Here is a 19810-nt window from a genome sequence, read left to right on the forward strand (position 1 = left end):
TTTATCTTTGTAAAACTTTGTATTAAGCGTTTTCAGATTAACACAATATAACTGGGGTAGGGAGAACAGGCTTATTTTCTTTAGTAAGGCCTCTTACAAAATACATATTCTTTCTATGAGCTATTTGCATTGGCACCGGACCATCATAATCAGTAATCCAGCTTCACCTCATAGTGGATCCACCTCTGCAAAACAGCTGGCACATAGTGTGTGGAACTACTCTCCATCTCTAGCAGATGACCTGATCTGATTTACCATTCTTTCCCTTCTGAGAGCATCTTGGGACAGGTTGTGCTGCTGCTCTAACTTAGAGAGGCTGGAATATTGACGTCATTCCAGTGGCATTATCTCTGCATTTTTCCATTCTTCAGCCAAGCTCTAGAAATCATTTTAAATCAACTGGGTTGGTGCTGGGAGTCTAGTGTGTGGACTAAATGCTAAATGATGGTTTCTTCCTCACTTGGGAAATCCACAGTATCCTACGGGGACACAAAACTTACCCTAACTTTCCCAAGCACAGTACACTATCAACAGGAATTTATAATTATATCATAGAATCATAGAATGGGTTGGATTGGAAGGCACCTTAAAGATCATCCAGTTCCAACCCTCTGCCGTGAGCAGGGACACCTTCCACTGGACGAGGTTGCTCAAAGCCCCATCTAACCTGGCCTTGAACATCTCCAGGGATGGGGCATCCACAACGTCTCTGGACAACCTATGCCAATGCCCCAACCCCCGACAGTAAAAAATTTCTTCCTAATACCTAATCTGAAGCTATCCTTTTTCAAATTAAATACTCTTTATGCAGACTAGTAGTTTCAAAATCAGCTACCCAAGTCACAGGGTCTCCTCACTCAGATTTACAGCAATGCTATTGAGGTGGAAGAGCTCTCAATTTTACCTTATTTTTAACATCAAGACTGTGAGAAATGGAAAGTTAATGCTGACAAAAGACAGGGTGTGTAGTCTGCAGCACTTCTCTGCCTTCCCCTTAGCTTTATGCTGTGAATAGGGTGATGAGTGTGTGGAATGGGAAAGACCTACAGAAGAGGTCTCCACTACCATAGCCAGTGTCAAAGCCATACGTTGGCCTCATATTTGTCCACAGTGGCTTCTTTTATTCTATCACCATTGTACATATTGAGACTTGTGCACACACATCTGTCAGAGTTTTGACTTAAGTGCACACATGAGTGTCCCCTGTCCCAAATATATTGTTGGATGAGCAGAAGGAAATAGGATAGACAGATGTTACTTGTTCATGGGAACCTCATCAGTCAGAATTGTACACATCTAACCTTGGTATGTGTTAACACCACAAACATATCACCACCCTTCTTTCCAGCACCTCTACAAACTAGTTTTTTCCTTCCACCTTTACTTCATTCTTTTGGACATTTGAACCGAATCCTTAGAAATGGTACTGGATAGATATTCATGAAGAGAGAGAGAGACTGTTAATTTAACCAATTAGACTAACAGGGATTTTTTAAAAAACTAAAAAAAAACTAAAACCAAAACTAAATTTTTTTCACTAGTGGAATGAACTGAATCTTACATTACTTTTGCTTCACTCCTCAAATATATAATATCTTTTATTCATTCACACAAATGATCACTTTTCCTTAGATTGTCTGGTCCCACAGAGGTCAATGACACTTGAATACCTGTGTTGTGAGTTATCCAGCTGAAATCACTGCAGAGTATGGTGGAAGCTGGCACCAAGAACCTCTTAGCAGGAGTAATTGTTGCAGAATTTTCAACATTTTTGATGACGGCAATTTATGTTTGTAGCTAAGAAACCAAACAAGTTCAAACTGGGCATTCTCCTTTGGTCTGAAGGCAACCACTTCTCTGGTTCACAAGCTGAAGGACACAACTGTGAGTCGCAGCGACCCTCCAGATGCCAGTGCTCAGTCTTGTGAACTTGGGAGTCAGGCAACAAACAGCAGGTGGTTTAGCTTTTGTGAATAAATTGGGATTATTTCATTTAGAGTCTAGTCTTTGTGTACATCTTTGCAAGCTCCTCTCAAAACATAGAAGTTTTTCAGTCATAAAATCTAGGATTCTAAGTAAATCACAAAATACAACTCCAAAACAAAAGAAGAGGTGACACCAGTGGCAAAAAAAAAATAACAGTACTTAGTGTCATTACTCTTGTTAAGGAAAATAAGATTGCCCATGAAGTTTTAAAATCTCCATGCTAGAAGGTCTGCTTCTAATGGAGGACTGGATGGCTGCTTCTGATGTTATTCATTTCTTATTTTTTGTGGTGATGGTATTGCCAGCTGTAAGTATCAAAAAGCCTGAATGCGACACTTAGGAATCATGAGATTTAAAAATAAAAATCTATTTTATTATCCCTTCATTTGCCTTCTAGGTTTTAAACTTTTTGAGCTCTCCTTTGTAACAAGGGCCAATGAAATCTGATCATCCTAAGCCACTTGACACCATGGACTGGAGGTGTCAGTGAAACAGCCCCGTTCTGGTGAATCTTGTTGGGCAACAAAGAGTTACCTATTTTCTTTATTATCATCAGCAGCGACTGTTGTATTCACAATTCTGCAAAAGGCAGAAGGATGGAAGGGGAGCCAGCAGCTCAGGAAGAGGACAGTATGTTGTCTCTGAGTGCTGTGAGGCAGAGTGAGAATGTTCTTCTTTTTCAAAAACTCCTGGTGCTCCCACTGGGATGGTGTCTTGACCAAAGCTTTTATTTATTCTCAGTTCTTCCTAACGATAAAATATTGGACAAATTAGCATGCTATAATCAACACCAAAAGAAAGAAGCTGTGTTGGAAACTTGACCAATTAATTTAAACTAGGAGACCATAAGGAAGTCTTTCTTGACTAATTCAGCATCTCCTAAGTCCTGGGTTCAGAAATTCATGGAAAAAAAAGAGGAAACAAATGAAACAACAAAAAAAAATGGGAGGGGAAGAATATATATGAATTAATACCTTAAATCTCTCTCAAACTTATCTTACATTTTGGCTGAAAAAATAATGCCAATAGGATTTAACATTTGGCGAGGTACATCAGAAATTAATTTTACTAGATAGTGTCTTTCACTATATGGAGTTCAAAGCAGGGTCTTGAGATCCATTGTACATAATCTGTAAGGGCATATTCACTCCACCACATTTATGTCATTTGCTATAGACTGGAAAGACTGTAAATTCTGGAATAAATTTAATGATCCTGTTTTAAAAACGTCAACTTTTTTGAACAGGTTTTATCTTTTGTAGTCTTAATAGCATTCGTATTTTACTCCCTTTTTATTATTTATAAGATCTGAAGAATAAAACTGATGTATTTACTCCCTTTTGACATTAAGATCCACTTTCCAAGAATGAAAATGGCAATTATTTGCACAAATCAGACAAATGGATGTGATCTGAGGCCAAAATGACCATACTGTTGTTCCATAGATTTGACACATATTGAAGTTAATTTTTTAAAAATCACAAGTCTTCTGAAAAAGGTCTGCTCTTATTTTACTGGTGGAAATTGGCGTAAATACAGGCCATAAAAATTGTGTAGGTTTAAAGGAAGTGGTGTCATTGAAATGCACAATAAAGCAAGTAAGAACAGATTATAGAACAACGCTACATAATGTCGCTGGTACAGCTATTTAAATATGGCAGCAAAACAAGATGAGGAAATCGACTGTAATTTATTTGGCTTCAAGCCTTTGCAATATGAAAGTGTTCTGAAACTAGATTTTTGCCATTATTCAGCTCAATTACATATGTTAATACTGTGTTCCCACATGCATCCAAATAGCAGGTCACCTATAATTCACAATTCTATCTCATCCCAACATCAAAGTTGGCAGCAAAGACTGAATATCTGGAGCTGAATATTCGAGGCTCACATGCTTAACTTTCAGATCATTTCAGCCATTTAGCAGCAGATACAGGAAGCAGAAGAGATGGGAGGAAAAATATTGAGTCTAGATGGAGTTGAAAGCCCTTCTGAGATCAGCAGCACTAGTGAGATGATGGAGAATCTACACTCATTACTGAGCCAAAAGGCCTGGGAAAATGTTAGTGGATACATTCAAAACTAATTTGTAGAACAAATAAAGTGATGTCTTCTGATATATAAAAAAAGCACTGGGTCATGTTTTTCTCACAGTTATACCACCTTAGTAGTAGGCTTGTTCTCTTGTCCCAAATCTATCTACTACACTCCTTCTTGCCATACTCTCAAGTCAAAAGACGGTTGCAATTGCAGGTTTCCACTGCACCACCAGAAACCCAGAAGTGGAGATAATTACAGCTGTCTTTTCAACTTTACTGCTTATTTTCTATTGGAAAAGAACATCAAGGAGTAGAAATTGGATGTTTAGCATGATCCGGCACCCAGGCTTTGTTCAGCAGTCCTGCACCACTACTGCTGAGCACTTTTCATCGGTATTGCATTAACAGGCACTGGTGGATGCCTCTGCTCTGCTCCAGGGCAAGCTTAGGACACAGTCTCAGATCCAGCATAGCTTGTCGGAACCAGAACGACATGGAAAGAACAGGAGGTGAATGAGGCCACATCTTGTGGCCTCATTCACCTCCTGTTCTTTGCCCATATGGGTTTCTCTACTGGCAAGATGGGAATGACAGCTCGCATCTGTTTCTCCTGCTCCACCACTCTCCCTGCTCTCTGCAGCAACCACCCACAACCCATGGGTGCCTGGAGTGTCTCCTCCTGCCCTTCTCCATGTCACTGGTGGGGGTCCCCATTTTGCATGGCCGTGACATAAAAACTGACAGCAGTGATGAGGTCAGTGCTAACCGTGAGTTTGCTTCATCATTTATGCAGTCCTCAGGTGTCCGGGCTACCCCAGGCTTTTTGAAAGTCCTATGGAAATTATGAAATTCACCAAAATAAATTAAAATAAGGACCAATGGTGCTGAACCCAAATATCTGGACTTCCCCTAGTAGCTGTTTTTTCTAAACACTATCACCACATGCAAATGCGACCACAAACATGTGGTGAGCTGCCTGCCCTGTAGCAACAGAAAAGGATTTCCCTGATTACCCCCTATCATTTAATATTAAGTTACTTTGCTAAGTTTGAAGACATCTCAAAGCATTGTCCAGCTTGCCCTTATTCTAGTTCTTTAAGTCAGGAAGTGTCTTTAACCCTAGAATCCTCAGTCTGCCATTGCTGTTGTGTATAAAAAATTGTTTATATGTATACTTGGATGAAATTATTTAGAAGAACCATTTCCAAACAGTCAGGTTGGATCTAATAACAGTATAAGTGTGTTGAAGTGGGACCAAGGTATTTTTATTTTTTCTGGCCTAGAGATGCAAAGTAGGCTATGTTTTAGCCCACAAAAGCCACAAAAGCCACAAGAAACTTGCATCTCTCCAATCAGAGACATCATGACTATCTAAACTACATCTGATTGGCCTCTTTAAAATCCTAGGATCCACATAATGCCCCCCCCTTTTTTTATTCCTTAGTTTACAGAATAAACTGATAAGCTAGGAAAATACATGCATTATGCCATGTATTCTGAAAGTGCTCTAGTAGCTGGAGATATTAATAGACACAAGCATAGGCTGAGATAAATTATGAAATCATTTTCCTTTTGCTAGTAAAAATAAGTAAATTACATATCATTTAGAAAGTGATATAGAAACAAACTGCATAATCTACAGAAAATAAGAACAAAATGCTCATTGAAGCAAAGCTTATTTATCACTTTATCTTGCAACCTGAACAGTACATGCTCAATCTATTTAATTACAGGAACAGAAAAAATAGCAGAGAAATATGCACACATAACAGCAATGTTTCCAGTCCTACCTTGGTCGTGACAATGCACAGACAATCCATTCTGTAAATCTCCACGGGAGTGTATGTAAATCATAAAAACAAATCAGCAAGGGTGAGGAAAAGCTTTTGAACAGCATGAACAGAACCGGAGGCTTGAATCTGCACAGCCTGCTTTTCCAAGTGGGGCCCTCATAAGAAACTCGAGTCCTCCTCCACAGTGCTAAAGGCAGTCATGATGCTCACAGGGATCAGAAAACCCACTAGAAATCATCTCAAGCAAAACTTCCAGGTGGCTTATCAGGCTTGATTGCTGCATTGTTCAATCTGTGATCAAAATATTCTGTTGAATGGTATGCAGCCTTCTAAATGGGAAGATGAGAACCACAACAAGCACAAAAGAGCAAAAAGCATCACATTTCAGCCCTAGCTCTCGTTTCACAATTCTGATCTGCTGTTTCAGTATACCCATAAGATTTCCTTTGCCAAGTCTCGATCTCTCTCTCTCTCTCTCTCACTCTCTCTCTCTCAATCTCTCTCCCTCTCGCTCTCTCCTTCCCTGTCTTTTTTCCTCTCCCCCCTCTCGCTCACTCTCTCCCTCCTCTTTCCTACTAACTCTGAGCAAGCACAACACACACAACTATCGGGCCCATCTATCAAAGCGCTGTCACTCTGCTGCCAAAACAAATGCTTTGGGTTGTAAGGGGTTTTTATTAAGAGCGTGAATCCTACAAATGCATATCGCTTGAAATGCATGATTGAAACATTAAGGTGTGTGCGAGAGCTCATGCGTCACATCTACAATCACTCACAATTACTAGGTCAGATTCAGATTCAGGAAGTGAATATAAATAAAGCTGGATAAGGCAAACTTTCAGAAAGTCTAGCAGAATATAATCAGTAAGGGGTAAAAAAAAAAAGGAATTGCATATTTACATATGCACGCAGGTCCATGAAGCCCAACAGTGATATAATCACGGTTTCCTATCCACAGAAAAAAAAAATAAAACCACATTATATACATTATTCAAAGCTATAAAGGTGCATGTTTTTTCCCCTGACTTACGAAAAATACATCAAAGTTTTAATTAAAAGAAAGCAACCCCAAACAACTGAGCTTGAACACTCCTAATGTTCTATCCCAAACTTTTTCTGCATCTTTGACAGCTCCACAGACTTAGTCAATTTATCTCATGTTCCCTATGCTTTGCTCAGAGTTTTATAGACTCTTTAGCCCCCAAAGCCCTACCTTTCTTGCAGTGATGCTGGTGCAGAGCTCTCCTTTCAGGTGTCTTATATGAATCATTCTGAGTTAGAAAGCTTGCTGTCAGCTCTTAAAGTCTTCCCTCTCTTACAGACAGAGGAAGAGAGAGAGAAGAAAGAAGAGGGAGAGTGAAAGAGACACAGAAGGGGAAAGATATGTAAAATGAAAGCTCTGGCCAAAGAGAGAGGAAAATCAATGCTCCTATTCACTGGAAAAAAAAAATACAGCCAACTGGACTGTTGACAGCAACAAGAGGAAACGTCTAGACACCCATATATTACAATTCACCTTTTCAACACACTGGACAGCACAATCTCCCCTGGGTGCTTTGCTGAGGATCTCTCATTCTCACTCAGAGCTAAAATATGTTTTCAATAAAATAAGTCTTTCCAAGAAAATAAAAAGATATTTAAAAGTCATCTCTCTTCTATAAATTGCTCAGGTTATAACCCTAATATTCTTGTGATTGCTAAAGCTGCAAGAGGCTCAGTAAATGACACGCATTATTTTGCCAAAATGAGGTCACTGCTACCAAAGTTACAAAACCCATAGTGAATCAGATATGTGGTCAGAGAGCAACCAATCCTCCCCCAACTATTAAAGTCTTGGTGGATGTAACATCTTAAAGAGCAAGTCTCCAGAGCACTTACAAGTGTGTCTAAAACTTTAACTCGCTCTGAGCAATCACATGTGCACAAAAAAACCCTGACTTGTGTTTATGGACTGCACTGGAACCTGCATGTTTTCTCCCTACTGCGGTTTAGTCCATTGGCCAAATCTTCAGACAAGTTTTTTAAACTATAGACTTTATGAAAAAAAAGAACTGTTAAAACATCCGTGAAGTAAGACCCCATTAACCATCTACTTAAGAACAAATTAACCCATTAAGATGGTCTAACCTGAGCCATGCTTGTGCTCTAAGCACGATAGGGTAAAAGGGAATTCAGTCAACTCTAAAATCAGGAGATATTTTAACACTTGGATGTAAAGCCTCCAACAGTTCATTCTCTTCTGATTGGTAAATTCAAGCTAATATAGTAAGGTGTGAAATATTTCCATACTTATAATTACCTAATGACTTGGCTGTAAAATTTCACGTCATACTCAAAACTTGCATAAGGGAGTATATTTTGAAATTGCTCTCCAAGTGCATGATCTGTAAACTCTTCTACTTGCAAGTAACTCTACTGTGGGCTGGTCCCACTGAATTCATGACCCTATTTACAGTTTATATGAAAATCAGAGGGATTGAGCCTATTGAGTGTGTTTATGTGAACGACATGACTCATGTGTGCCTGGGAAAACCAGGCTCCACCAGCGTACCTAAAAGTTTCTTTATGCACTCCTCCAATTTTTGAGTGTCAGCTTCCTCCATAAAATGCACCAATGAGCATTTAACAGTACAGGGTTTACCCTTGTGCTACACAATCATTGAGCTGCACGGCCACTGAAATACTGCCACCTACTTGAGAGAGTCAGGGCTGCAGCATGCAAACACATGACATGGGTCCCCAGTGTTTCTCCTAAGAATATAGTACCTCATTTTCATTAACTACCCACCCCACCACCTCCCCTCAAAAGAGGCTAGGGTGCTTAACTTTCATGCTCCAACTAGATGGTTTTTCCACTCATTTTTTTCCCCCATGTATATGATTTTCAAATCCTTGGCACTGCTTTACCCTTCATTTGCAACATCTCCTTCTGCTCTAATTTCTGCAGGTCATATTGCCACTTAGTTCTATTTTTTCCTCTGCTTTTTCAGTCTTTGTGTTATCTGTACACATGATCATGATTGAAATATACCATAGGAAGGCTTGACCCAAAACCAAAGCAAACTGAGAAGCAACCATCTGGGGTGAAAAGAGGTGGTTTATGGTTGCTTGTAGTTGACTTAGATGGTCAAAAATAACCTCTGTGATATGTTCTGATCCTCAGGAAGCCTTAATACAGGAAGAATTACAACTGTTTCCCACTGTGATCTCAGTGCTTCTGTGGACCACCATGTGAAAATCACTTACCCAGGTGACTGCTGCCTTGTCCTCTAATTTTAGCAAGAAATCTACTTTAAAATCATACAGAAACAAACAATATGAGGTGAGTGGGTGAAATATGATGGTCTGTATAATGCAGTACTTCAGACTGGACAATTTAACACACTTTTCTAGCATCAAAATCTTCACTGTATCCAGGTACTTCCACTTGGATAACCAAAGCACAGGGTTTAATTAGGCAGTTATATTTAGAACCAGAGCCTGTAACATCCAGATGAACTGAATATTTGTAAAAGCAAGCTTCTGTAAAAGTTAAAACTAATAGGAAAGATTCCATAATATTTTTTAAATTTTTCATGACATATCTTTTTAAGCATTTAAGTTCTTTCAAAATCCAAATATTATAGAGCAAAAACTATAAAGAAAAACTGATTCTTTAAGAAAACAGCAAAAATGGCTTCACTATTATCTCTATTTCAAGCAGGAGAAATTAAGAAAAACAAGAATACTACATCTCCAGGTTAGACACTAAGAAAGGAGACATCTAGCAGACTGCTAACATAGCATTGGCAATGTCAGCATCTTGCAAAATTTAGCCAGTGGCTATTTAGAGCTCTGTGCACCTACACAGAGAACACAAACACACACATCCTTTTACAAGTGTGGAGAAAGATTTATTTACTCCTAATCTACCTTAAATCATGTTCTATGGACTACTTGTTGGTGGTATTAAATCACTAGTCTTTCACATGCAGTTATATTCTCTTTCTTCTTTTCAAGTCCCGTATTATACCCAAATAAGCTACAAATAAATACATTCCTGACTGCATCTCTTCTAAAAAGGAAAATTGATGTAGTCATGAAGTTATAACTTAATGGTCAGAGCTCATTTATAGCACTTGAGCCCAGTTCCAGCTAGGTTGTTGTGCAGCACAATTGGTTAGTTACTAGGTTAACACTGGAATACAAGTTATATGAATAATTACATGCTACAAAGGAAAAATCTCATGAGACAGCCTCTTTTTAGGACTGTTTGGTGCTACATGAAAAAAACCAAAACAAAGCCAACAAAACCCCAAAATCAACCCAAAAATGAGAAACTACTAATGCAGTTAGGAGATATATTACAGATGAAATGATGAAATGTTAGAATAAATCTTTCTTCAGCCAGGAAGCGAAGTTAATACAAATTTCAGAAGGTGTGAAGTTTGATATACCTTAGCTGCTAAGAATTTTAATTCAGTTCCCAGACAGAACCAGAAGCGCATGAGTGCTGGTGTTAATTTAAAGATCAAAAAATTAGCAATTCTACCCCTCCTGACTTCAGCAGCCCTAACAGCAGCAGCTCTGCAGCTGGCCTCGAGCCCATGTGAAGCTCAGGCAGAAGCTATAACAACAGCCATTCCATTCTCCTGTGCATAGCGAATTTCTTTGTTTTTTAGCACAATCAATGGTGGCATCCTGACCAACTTTCCTGGCTGGTAGCTTTCTCGAAAAAAGAAAAAATGGATTTTCTGCTCCATAGGGAAGCACAGACCTCATCCCTCTGAGCCTTGCAGGTAAATGTCAAATGGATGCAGGGATAAGTGAAGGCCAGACAGGCACCTCTCCTCCTCCACAATGAGGACTCTGCATCCAAGCAGCCACAGTGGACGCAGTCTCAGCAGTCACAGAAAAGTTTCTTTTCTGCTTCATAGCTGTGGAGGGGATACCCTCTCCTCTCACCCCAAAGCACATGCCCAGTTTACCGCTCTTTTATTCGGTATGCGGGAGCTTACAGGACTTTAGCCAAGCACTGAAAAGCAAGAAAAAGAAAAAAAACCAACAAAAAAACCCACCCCAGCTATATCTGGTGGAGGTTAATAGATAACATGCACTTTGAAGGCCCTATTTGCTGACCCTTTGTAATACCTGACCCTTGGCTGCTGCAGCCAGTGGTGTGTAAAGTCATTTGCCTCTAAGGGTGCTCAGTGGAAGAGCAAAGTGATTGCCTGCCTTTCTCTCCAGAAGTCAATGTAATCAAAGGATCACAGGATAACTGACAATTGAAAGGACCAGAGGAGGTCTTTGTTCCAACCTCCCGCTCAAAGGTGGTTCAGCAGTGAGGTCTGATCAGGTTATTCAGTCCATTAGACAGCTTGCTCTTGAAAATCTCCAAAGTTGGAGACCATGCAACCTCCCTAGTATTCTCATTCCCACAAATTCACTGGCTTACAGGCCTACGAGAAGAGGGAGAGACAAAGTGTAAACACAATATGACTTGTAGGATTGTAGGAAATGCACATGCATAAACACAAGGTGCGGGACAGAGGATGGGCAGAGACCCTTGAGCCATCCTACAGCTCTGGAGGGCCTTGGAGAAGCTAGCCATTTGCAAGCTCTGCAACATTCATTGATTTAAAACTTACATCTAGTGCTTCATGTATCTATTATTTCCCATACAAAGCCATAATTGTTTTCTCTTGCTTCCCACAAATCCCTTATTCAGAATGAAACAGAAGTGCTTCAGTTACAAATACACCACTGGCTTCATGCGGGCTGGGATGCTCTGCAATAGAAACTCACAGTACTCAAGGGCAATATGTCCTGAAGTGCTTCTCAGCTCTCAAGACCTGCAGTGAATGAAGAGTTCATTTTCATTCCTGAGCATTCTGCCTGGGGAAATAAATCTAACAACCAATTGATCATCAGCTACAGAAAAGCTCGGGTGCATACGTTTAAATGTGTACCCAGTCCTACACAGCTATGTGTCACTGCCACAGCAGCATGCCACTGACACTCAAGCATAGTCACTCAAAAATAGAGACCAGAAAAGAATATTTTTTCAAGTGAAAGGGCTTACTAAACCACAACGCCCAGGAAATGAAAACAAAACATCCGCTATCTGCCATACGTTGGTACTGGGAAGTGAAGAAAATACCTCTCACGGCTTTGAATGTCTTAAGAATTTGGCAATGGAATTGTCAATTTTGAGCGTTTACTTTTGTGTACTTTGTGCTGAAGAGCTACAAACAGCATGAAAATGGAGTATGTAGAACTGCTGATGGAGTAACATCGAGTCCAGAAGTTCACAGTACTATGACTCTAAGTAAGGAAGATGGCACATTGATCGATTGTGCACTCATACTGGAAATGTGAAAATTAGCTGACCTCACATGATTTCTACAACATCTTCATGGATACAATATATTTAGGTCATATATCAAGCTTTTGATAATCCCTTGCTTTGGAGAAATAATTTCCTCCATAAAATACAGGAACAGCTTTCAATAAGTATACACGGTTTTATATTTCAACTCTCAAGCAGCACCATGGATCTATATGGTACAAAAGTTTTCTGATCAGCTGGGAACACAGCAACACAAGAAATTCATAAAGTTATGCTAAACAATTAGTCTTTTAGATGTTGGAATGTTAATGAAGAGAGAAATTGAGCTAGAAAGCTAAACAAAGCCCATGGAAAAGCCTTAGAGAAGACAAATAATCCACAAGTTTCCACTGTTAGAAACAATTTTCACTGATGTCTACAAGGTATCACATAAGCATGCCAACTCAGTTAATATCTGTTTTCTTTTCACCATGTTTCCAGCTTACTAACTTTAGAAGAAAACTTAATAATTTTCTTTCAGTTAAAAAAGAAAAAATATACTTAAAGCCTGAAACTCTGCATAATAATCCCTTAGCCCAAGAGAATTGTTCCAGCCAAGCTGTGAACCTATGAAAATAATGGAAATATTATAATGAAACACTTATAACTCCACCATTGTAAGCATCAAGATTGTTACAAAGAGAAGTGTAACACCCCTTTACCACAGCCACAAAGTCACATTGCTTCTTGTATTGTTCACTGTAGTTTTAAGGTAGTTATCATTAGACAGCCTATACAAAAATCATCACTTTGCTAATACTCATATTCTTCCATACTGACTCCAGACCAAAAATAATCTACAACACACACTAAGCAACTGAAAACACCTTGAATAAAATGTACTAACTCTTCAACACCTTGGACATTGAAATGAAAACATCTTGAGATCAGCAGTCCCCTAAAAGAATCATTGATATTAATGTCTTTATTTTCATAAAAATCAAATATAAATCCTGCCTAGAACAGCATAAAATGCACAGAGCTAGTAACACACAGCAATAAAACGGAAGCATAAGCCTCATTCAAATGTGGTAATGTGCATATAGTCATCAAGTAGCAAAAATAAGACAGCAGGAGCTCAAATTCAATAAAATCTACTCATTTCACCTCCAGCAACATTCAACTAAATAAGAATTTCATTCTCTGTCATGACAGAGTAGACCTTACCTTTGTCTTCATGTCTACCACATAATTTTCAAAAGTCTGGTTCTCCTTATTGTCTTCACCACACTGTTCAGATCTTTTTGATCCATTGGAAGCTGCAGACTAAATATGAGGGAAAAATCACATAAAGTAGCTGAGATGTGCACTGTAATTCTATTACACTTAAATGTGAAGATTAGCATGTACATACAAAAGGATAGCCTGAATTCAGATAAATATCAGTCTTCTCCTACATGAGATTTTCACCTCAGTGTTTTGTGATGTAAAAATTTCCGTATTTAACTTTAGAGACACTCTCATGGAAGTCCGTGGAAGCCCTAACAGGCTAAATCTACAAGATTATGCTTATCATAATCTCTAGCTGAGTTCAGAAGGCGCTCAAGGTGCTCTGCAGCTCTCAGCATCAGAATACAGAGATAAGGAAGGAAATCAGTGACCTGACAAAAAGTCCCATGAACAGTAATGGGATTCTCATCTGGAGTAGCTGCAGGAATAGATCTCCTTGCAGCACCAACTAAATTTCCTGGATTGTTTTCTCCTTTCTAATTCATGACACTTCTTACAAGTGACGTATATTTAAAGAGTTTCCTATTTGTGTAGTAGCCATATTTGCAAATCTTTTAAATTCAAAGGCTTTTCTTTTTACTTTCCTTCATTTACACAGATTTCAATCTCGCATTGCTTATAGAAAACCCTCATAAAACACACAGTAGTTTTTCAAATAATATCTTCAATAGGAGATACAGTAAAAGGTTATATTTGGGGTTTCAGTTTTCCTGCTGGATATCTAATATATTATTGTAGATTTTTTATTAAGACAATAAATGTTATAAAGATATCTCTGTTCACAATGCTCTGCCCTGCAAAAATGTGCTTGAAGAGTCAACTTTTAAATGAAACATGATGACTGCCACTTACTCAGACCTCAGAAAATTTCTGGACACTTTGCAAGAGCACAAACAGGAAAGCAGAGCAAATTCAAACAGTGTCTTGTGTCTGTCAGTGCTGAGCATCATAGACTCGGTGAGTGATTTAGACCCATAGTTTTTAAGCCTGTGCAACAGCACCGTAGTTAATTTTAACATAACATGCAAGAAATTGCTAGAATTTTGAGTAGTCCAACCACTGCCAGCGCAACTTGGAAAACACCAAGCCAGTGCCACAGAAACAGCCAAATCACATCCACATGCACAAATGTTCTCTCCTGTAATACTAGATTGTTTATTTAGGGCTCTGTCCAGCAAAAGACTGAATGCTGGCACCAATCCAGCCAAGTTCTTAGGCACATGCTTTTAACTTCACTGGAACCAATGGTAAAGTCTTGTGCTCCAGTTAAGAACGTGCTTAAATGCTGGATCAAGCCCAGCAGCTCAGCACTACATGGGGCTAGGCACACAGGATTCCGTGCATGGCCCCCTAAAGTTTTTGCTTTTCTAGCACACTCAGTCATAGAGTTCTCTCAGCTCCCTCAGCCACTCCTCACAAGACTTTTTCTCCAGCCCCTTCACCAGCTTTGTTGCCCTTCTCTGGACATACTTCCTTGTAATGAAGGGCCCAGAACTGAACACAGTATTCAAGGTGCAGCCTCACCAGTGTTGAGTACAGGGGCACAATCATTTCCCTGGACCTGCTGGCCACACTGTTTCTTATACAAGCCAAGATGCCACTGGCCTTCTTGACCACCTGGGCACACTGCTGGCTCATATTTAGTCAGCGGTCAACCAGCATCCCCAGGTCCTTCTCTTCCAGGCAGCTTTCTAGCCACTCTTCTCCAAGTGTGTAGCGCTGCATGGGGTCGTTGTGTCCGAAGTGCAGGACTCTGCACTTGGCCTCGTTAAGCCTTATACTATTGGTCTCAGTCCAGTTTGTCTATATTTTACAATTTCTCTCCCTCAAATTTGTCACCACTAGCTGACTCCAATATTTTGAAAGAATGTAAAACAATGTCATAAGATGCTATGAAAAATTTCAGTTGTTTTCCTTAGGGAAATGGGTTACAGATTAATTGTGAAGAGCAGAAAACCAAGGACATTAGGAGGATACAAATAACTCAAGAGGAATTGTGAAAAATACAGAAAGTCTCTCTTTTCCAGTGTATAAAGGTTCAATAAGCATTAGCAGAATAATACATGGTTCCTAAATTTGAACAAAGTATACATTAACAATCCATCTGAAAACCAATAGTTATTTAACTTTGTGTTATGAAATAAATGGTGCTGTATAATGTAAGAGTCAAAAAGGATACTTGGTGTGTGTTGTGATATATTTATTAAATATTCTTGACTTACATACAATTCTCCCTTTAGAGGCTAACCAAAAGCCAACACTGTCTCAAATTCTTTGTATACTTTATGTCCAAAAGCTGCCTGCTCCTGTGAAATAAGCTTTTTAGTAGCATTATTCCTGAACTGTGCAGGTCACCATGGGGAGCATGCAAACTGGCAGCCTCAGGGTCACACATTACAAATACAGTGGGGCATGTGCACCATGCTTCTACCTCCATGTAGGAGGTTCTGGAAATGACTTGAATTAAAACTATTGACCAGAGTCTAAACTTTTATCAGATCCCTGTACCTAGAGGGCTGCTGGCTGGAAAAACTTGGTCTTCCTCTTTTCCAAAGTACGTGTGAATGTCTTTCTCATTGTGCAAACTTATAGCACTGTTTAAATCTTCATCAATGAAATAGTAATCACAATAATAACCTTGTTGATTTTATCTAACTTTAACAGCACTCAGCAAATCTTTTCTATAGATGTATTTAAAACATCACCCCTGTAGCTTATTAGGACATGCACCATCGTCACAGTCGACTGTCAACAAAATTCTTGCTAACTTTTTGCCAAAATGCACAGTTATGAATTATGAAAGACCTGTCACTGGTTCTACTTTCAGCTGGCAGTATGTTCGAGTTTATGTCTGAGCCAGCAACTAGTCAGAAGGAACATCTACCCTCACAGGCCGTTATGGTATATGGGGTTTCCAAGAGTTCCTGCAGAAGGTCTTCCTATAGCAGCCAAACTCTCTAACAGTGGATGAATTCTCCAGTATGTTGTATGGCTCCAGAATTTATACATTATAATATGAGAGACTTGTAGCTATTCACAACAGTTGCCCCACGTTTACTTCTTGGAGTAGGCCTGACATTTGGAAAATATAAAATATTTTAAAAAAATGAACATAGAATCATAGAATTATAGAATTATTTGGGTTGGAAGGGACATTAAAGATCATCTAGTTCCAATACTCACACTATGGACTGAGACACATTCCACTGGATCAGGTTGCCCAAAGCCTCATCCAGCCTGGGCTTGAACACCACCAGGAATGGAGCATCTACTAACATTATTCTGCTCATCCATGCTCTTGGTTGTTGCTGCCAGGACTTGGAATTAATTTACACATATACCTGTATGGGATCTTTTCTAGGGCACATATACCACTTTATGGCTAGAAAATGCTGATCAGTTTTGCAAAGGAACCAGGAGCACCGGAGGGAATGTGGGGGAGCTACAGCCCACGAGCCGAAATAAATCTGCAGCTGCCTTAGGGTTCAGAGAGCTAATGCACCTTCTCCTACAGCTGGAAGCTTAGGGTTGCTCTCCTGTGTGCTTTCAGAGAGAGAAATTCAAAACACGAGCTGATTCAATACCTCTTTTGGTGTTTTGTATCTGCTCTGCTCCAGTCCCATGAAAGCTCCATACATAAATGCCAGCTTACCCCAGATGATTTACATTAAGAGAGGAAAGTTATAAAAAAATCAGTGATCTTTAACTTTTGGATGCCAATATCTTTCACGATATCTATCATCTTAGTAATGAAATGCTCCCAGGAATATTTAGTGCTGAGAGATACTGCTTTTATTTAATTAACTTTTTTGAAAGTAAGCATTTTAAAAAATCATTAGAATATTTTAAAAGCTACAGGAAGAAATTAAAATGCAGCATGACATATGCTGGAATTATCCCTTTTACAGGACATTGATGTAAATTAATTCATTTAGCAGCTATGCTGGAGTAAAAAGCAACCTGAGCTGAACCAAGATGCACAGCAGGATACTGATACTAGCAAAGAACACAGCACACCTCGTTCATGCTTTGCTTAAGCCATGTGCAAACTAAAACTGGACACGTTCGTCCTTTGCAAGTGCCAATAACAGCAAGAACACCTTCTGTGTCTGTGATCCACCCACCATGGGCTGCACCTTTTTGCTGTACCTAGGCAGAGTTGACAGCTTTCCCAACTGTATTGTGAGCATCTCAGTTTTGGCTTCTGCTGCTGATACTCTTGGACAACAAAAAATAAAGTTGCACATTTTGCACGGTTTGTGGGAGACAAAGCATTTTTAGGGACTTAAAGAATTTTTCCTGCAGTTACATGCAGAGAAATAATCCTAGAAACCAGATGATGTGCTTTCCTTTTTCTGTATCCTTCTAGTCTTATTTCTATGCCTCTTGTAGTTCTTATTACAGGAAGAAATGTCATTCAGCAAATTTTTTTGGCAGGAATTAACTTTAACCCATATCACAGATGACTGAAAACTCAGACGATCCCAGAGCAGGAATGCTAGAAACTAAAATCAGAAATATAATCCCACAGAAGCCAGGCAGAGTTTCATTTCCTTCAGCTGGGCCTAAATTTTTGTCCAGAAATAATATAGCAGAGCTCTCTTCTTCTCCACAAAGTCCTTTAAAAAATGAAGTGCCTAATAAGGTGTTTCTGAAGCCCTTTAGAAAAGCATGGTTCAGTATCCCCAGCTGAATGATTTAGTTGTCAGAAAGGATTTTATTTCTATTTCTACACTGGGTCTTCTGGTTCGTTGTTTGAAGACATCAAGGTTTGCTCCACATCACATTGCATTAGCTCAGTCTTTGCAGCTGTCTCAAGTCAGAGTGATGTTGCAGATTGCTACAAGGTCTCATGGCTAAGCCCTGTAAGAATGTCACCATTGTCTTCCCAATACGATAAGTAAATGTGAATGGAGAAAAGAAAAATATACATTTGGGCACTGATTCTACTGTACAAATCACACCACAAGTGTTCACTTTTTTTTTTTTTAGTTATTGCATTTGTAAGTGAGCATAAATATCACAATAATATTTATTTTACCCTGGGATTTTTATGATTCCACTTCAGCTAAAATGGATTCAACCTTTCAGAAGACTTTATGACAGACTTAAAGTGTTAGAGCTCAGGAACAATTATGTGACTGCTGGCTTGTGTTTCAGAAAGGTCAGGATCTGATTCAATGCTGCTCTGCCCTCCCGAAAGCAAGTCTTGCTCTCAGTGTGATTCTGGATGTCAGAATGTCACTAGTGAACTTTGCATTTGCTTGTTCTGAATACAAATTTGACCTCCTGTCTAACAGCTGTTGTCCAAGTCACCAGTTACTCAGTAGTCACTTTGGCTAGGCTAACACAAAGTCTATACTCAAACCCAATCTCCTTGATTATGATAGAATCATAGAATAGTTTGGGTTGGAAGGCATCTTAAGGTCATCCAGTTCCAACCCCCCTACCACTGGCAGGGACACCTTCCACTGCATCATGTTGCTCAGAGCCCCATCCAACCTAACCTTGCATGTTTTCAGGGATGGAGCCTCCATTACCTCCCTGGGCAACCTGTTCCAGTGTTCCACCAGCCCCATTGTGAAAAATGTCTTACTTACACCCAGTCTAAGTCTACCCTCCCTTATTTTAAAACTAGTACCTCTCGTCTTACCCCTACACTGCCTGATAAGAAGCTCCTCCCCAGCTTTCCTGTAGGTCCCATTTAAGTACTGGAAGGCTGCTACAAGGTCTTCCTGGAGCCTTCTTCTCCAAGCTAAACAACCCCCATGTCCCTCAGCTTGCCCTCATATGGGAGATGCTCTATCCCTCTGATCATCTTTGTGGCCTCCTCTGGACACGCTCCAACAGCTCCATGTCCTTCCTTCCTTCCTGTGCTAAGGGCTCCAGAACTGGGCACAGCACTCCAAGTATGGTCTCACCAGAGTGGAGTAGCGGGGCAGAATCATCTGCTGGCCATGCTTCTTTTGATGCAGCCCAGGATACAATTGGCCTTCTGGGCTGTGAGTACACGTTGTTGGCTCATGTCTGTTGGCTCAAGATTATCCATATATTCCATAATAAGGCTGTTGCACTGTGACGCTGGTCTAGGGCAAGACAACTGAATTTCTTGGCAAGAAATTCAGGCAGAAAGGAGACACCAGCTCATGCTTCAGCTTTCCTACTCCCCGACAGAGAGTTCAGATGAAGCTGGCTAGATTCATTTGGGCCCTCAAACTCAAGTCTAGTGACTGACAAGAAGACGCACCCAGGAGCTTCATCTTGCTGATCCAGGTTCTATCTCCAATGTCACTCATTCACAGCTTTGGTTTCAAGCAAGGGTGCAAACCAAGGCATTCTGTGTGTCTCCCTTTTAAAGTGTCACTAAGGTCACACAGTGGTGGACTCTGCCAAGA

The 19810-nt window shown here is 39.8% G+C and overlaps 1 protein-coding gene across 18 annotated transcripts in view; it reads right to left on the reverse strand.

The window, feature by feature from the left end:
* The window catches only part of DLG2 (discs large MAGUK scaffold protein 2), a 1047701-nt gene that overhangs the window by 875571 nt on the left and 152320 nt on the right, over nucleotides 1-19810 (reverse strand). For 12 of the 18 annotated variants that reach the window (XM_069879637.1, XM_069879628.1, XM_069879594.1 and 9 more), the window contains one exon: nucleotides 13353-13451. In XM_069879637.1, the coding sequence (XP_069735738.1) occupies nucleotides 13353-13451 (99 nt within the window). Of the gene's footprint in view, nucleotides 1-5815; nucleotides 6329-13352; nucleotides 13452-19810 lie in introns of those variants that run through there. The other 6 variants (XM_069879708.1, XM_069879732.1, XM_069879714.1 and 3 more) reach the window with 3 other exon arrangements.

This window comes from Phaenicophaeus curvirostris, chromosome 1 (assembly GCF_032191515.1).
Source record: "Phaenicophaeus curvirostris isolate KB17595 chromosome 1, BPBGC_Pcur_1.0, whole genome shotgun sequence".
In the NCBI taxonomy this organism is placed as follows: domain Eukaryota; kingdom Metazoa; phylum Chordata; class Aves; order Cuculiformes; family Cuculidae; genus Phaenicophaeus; species Phaenicophaeus curvirostris.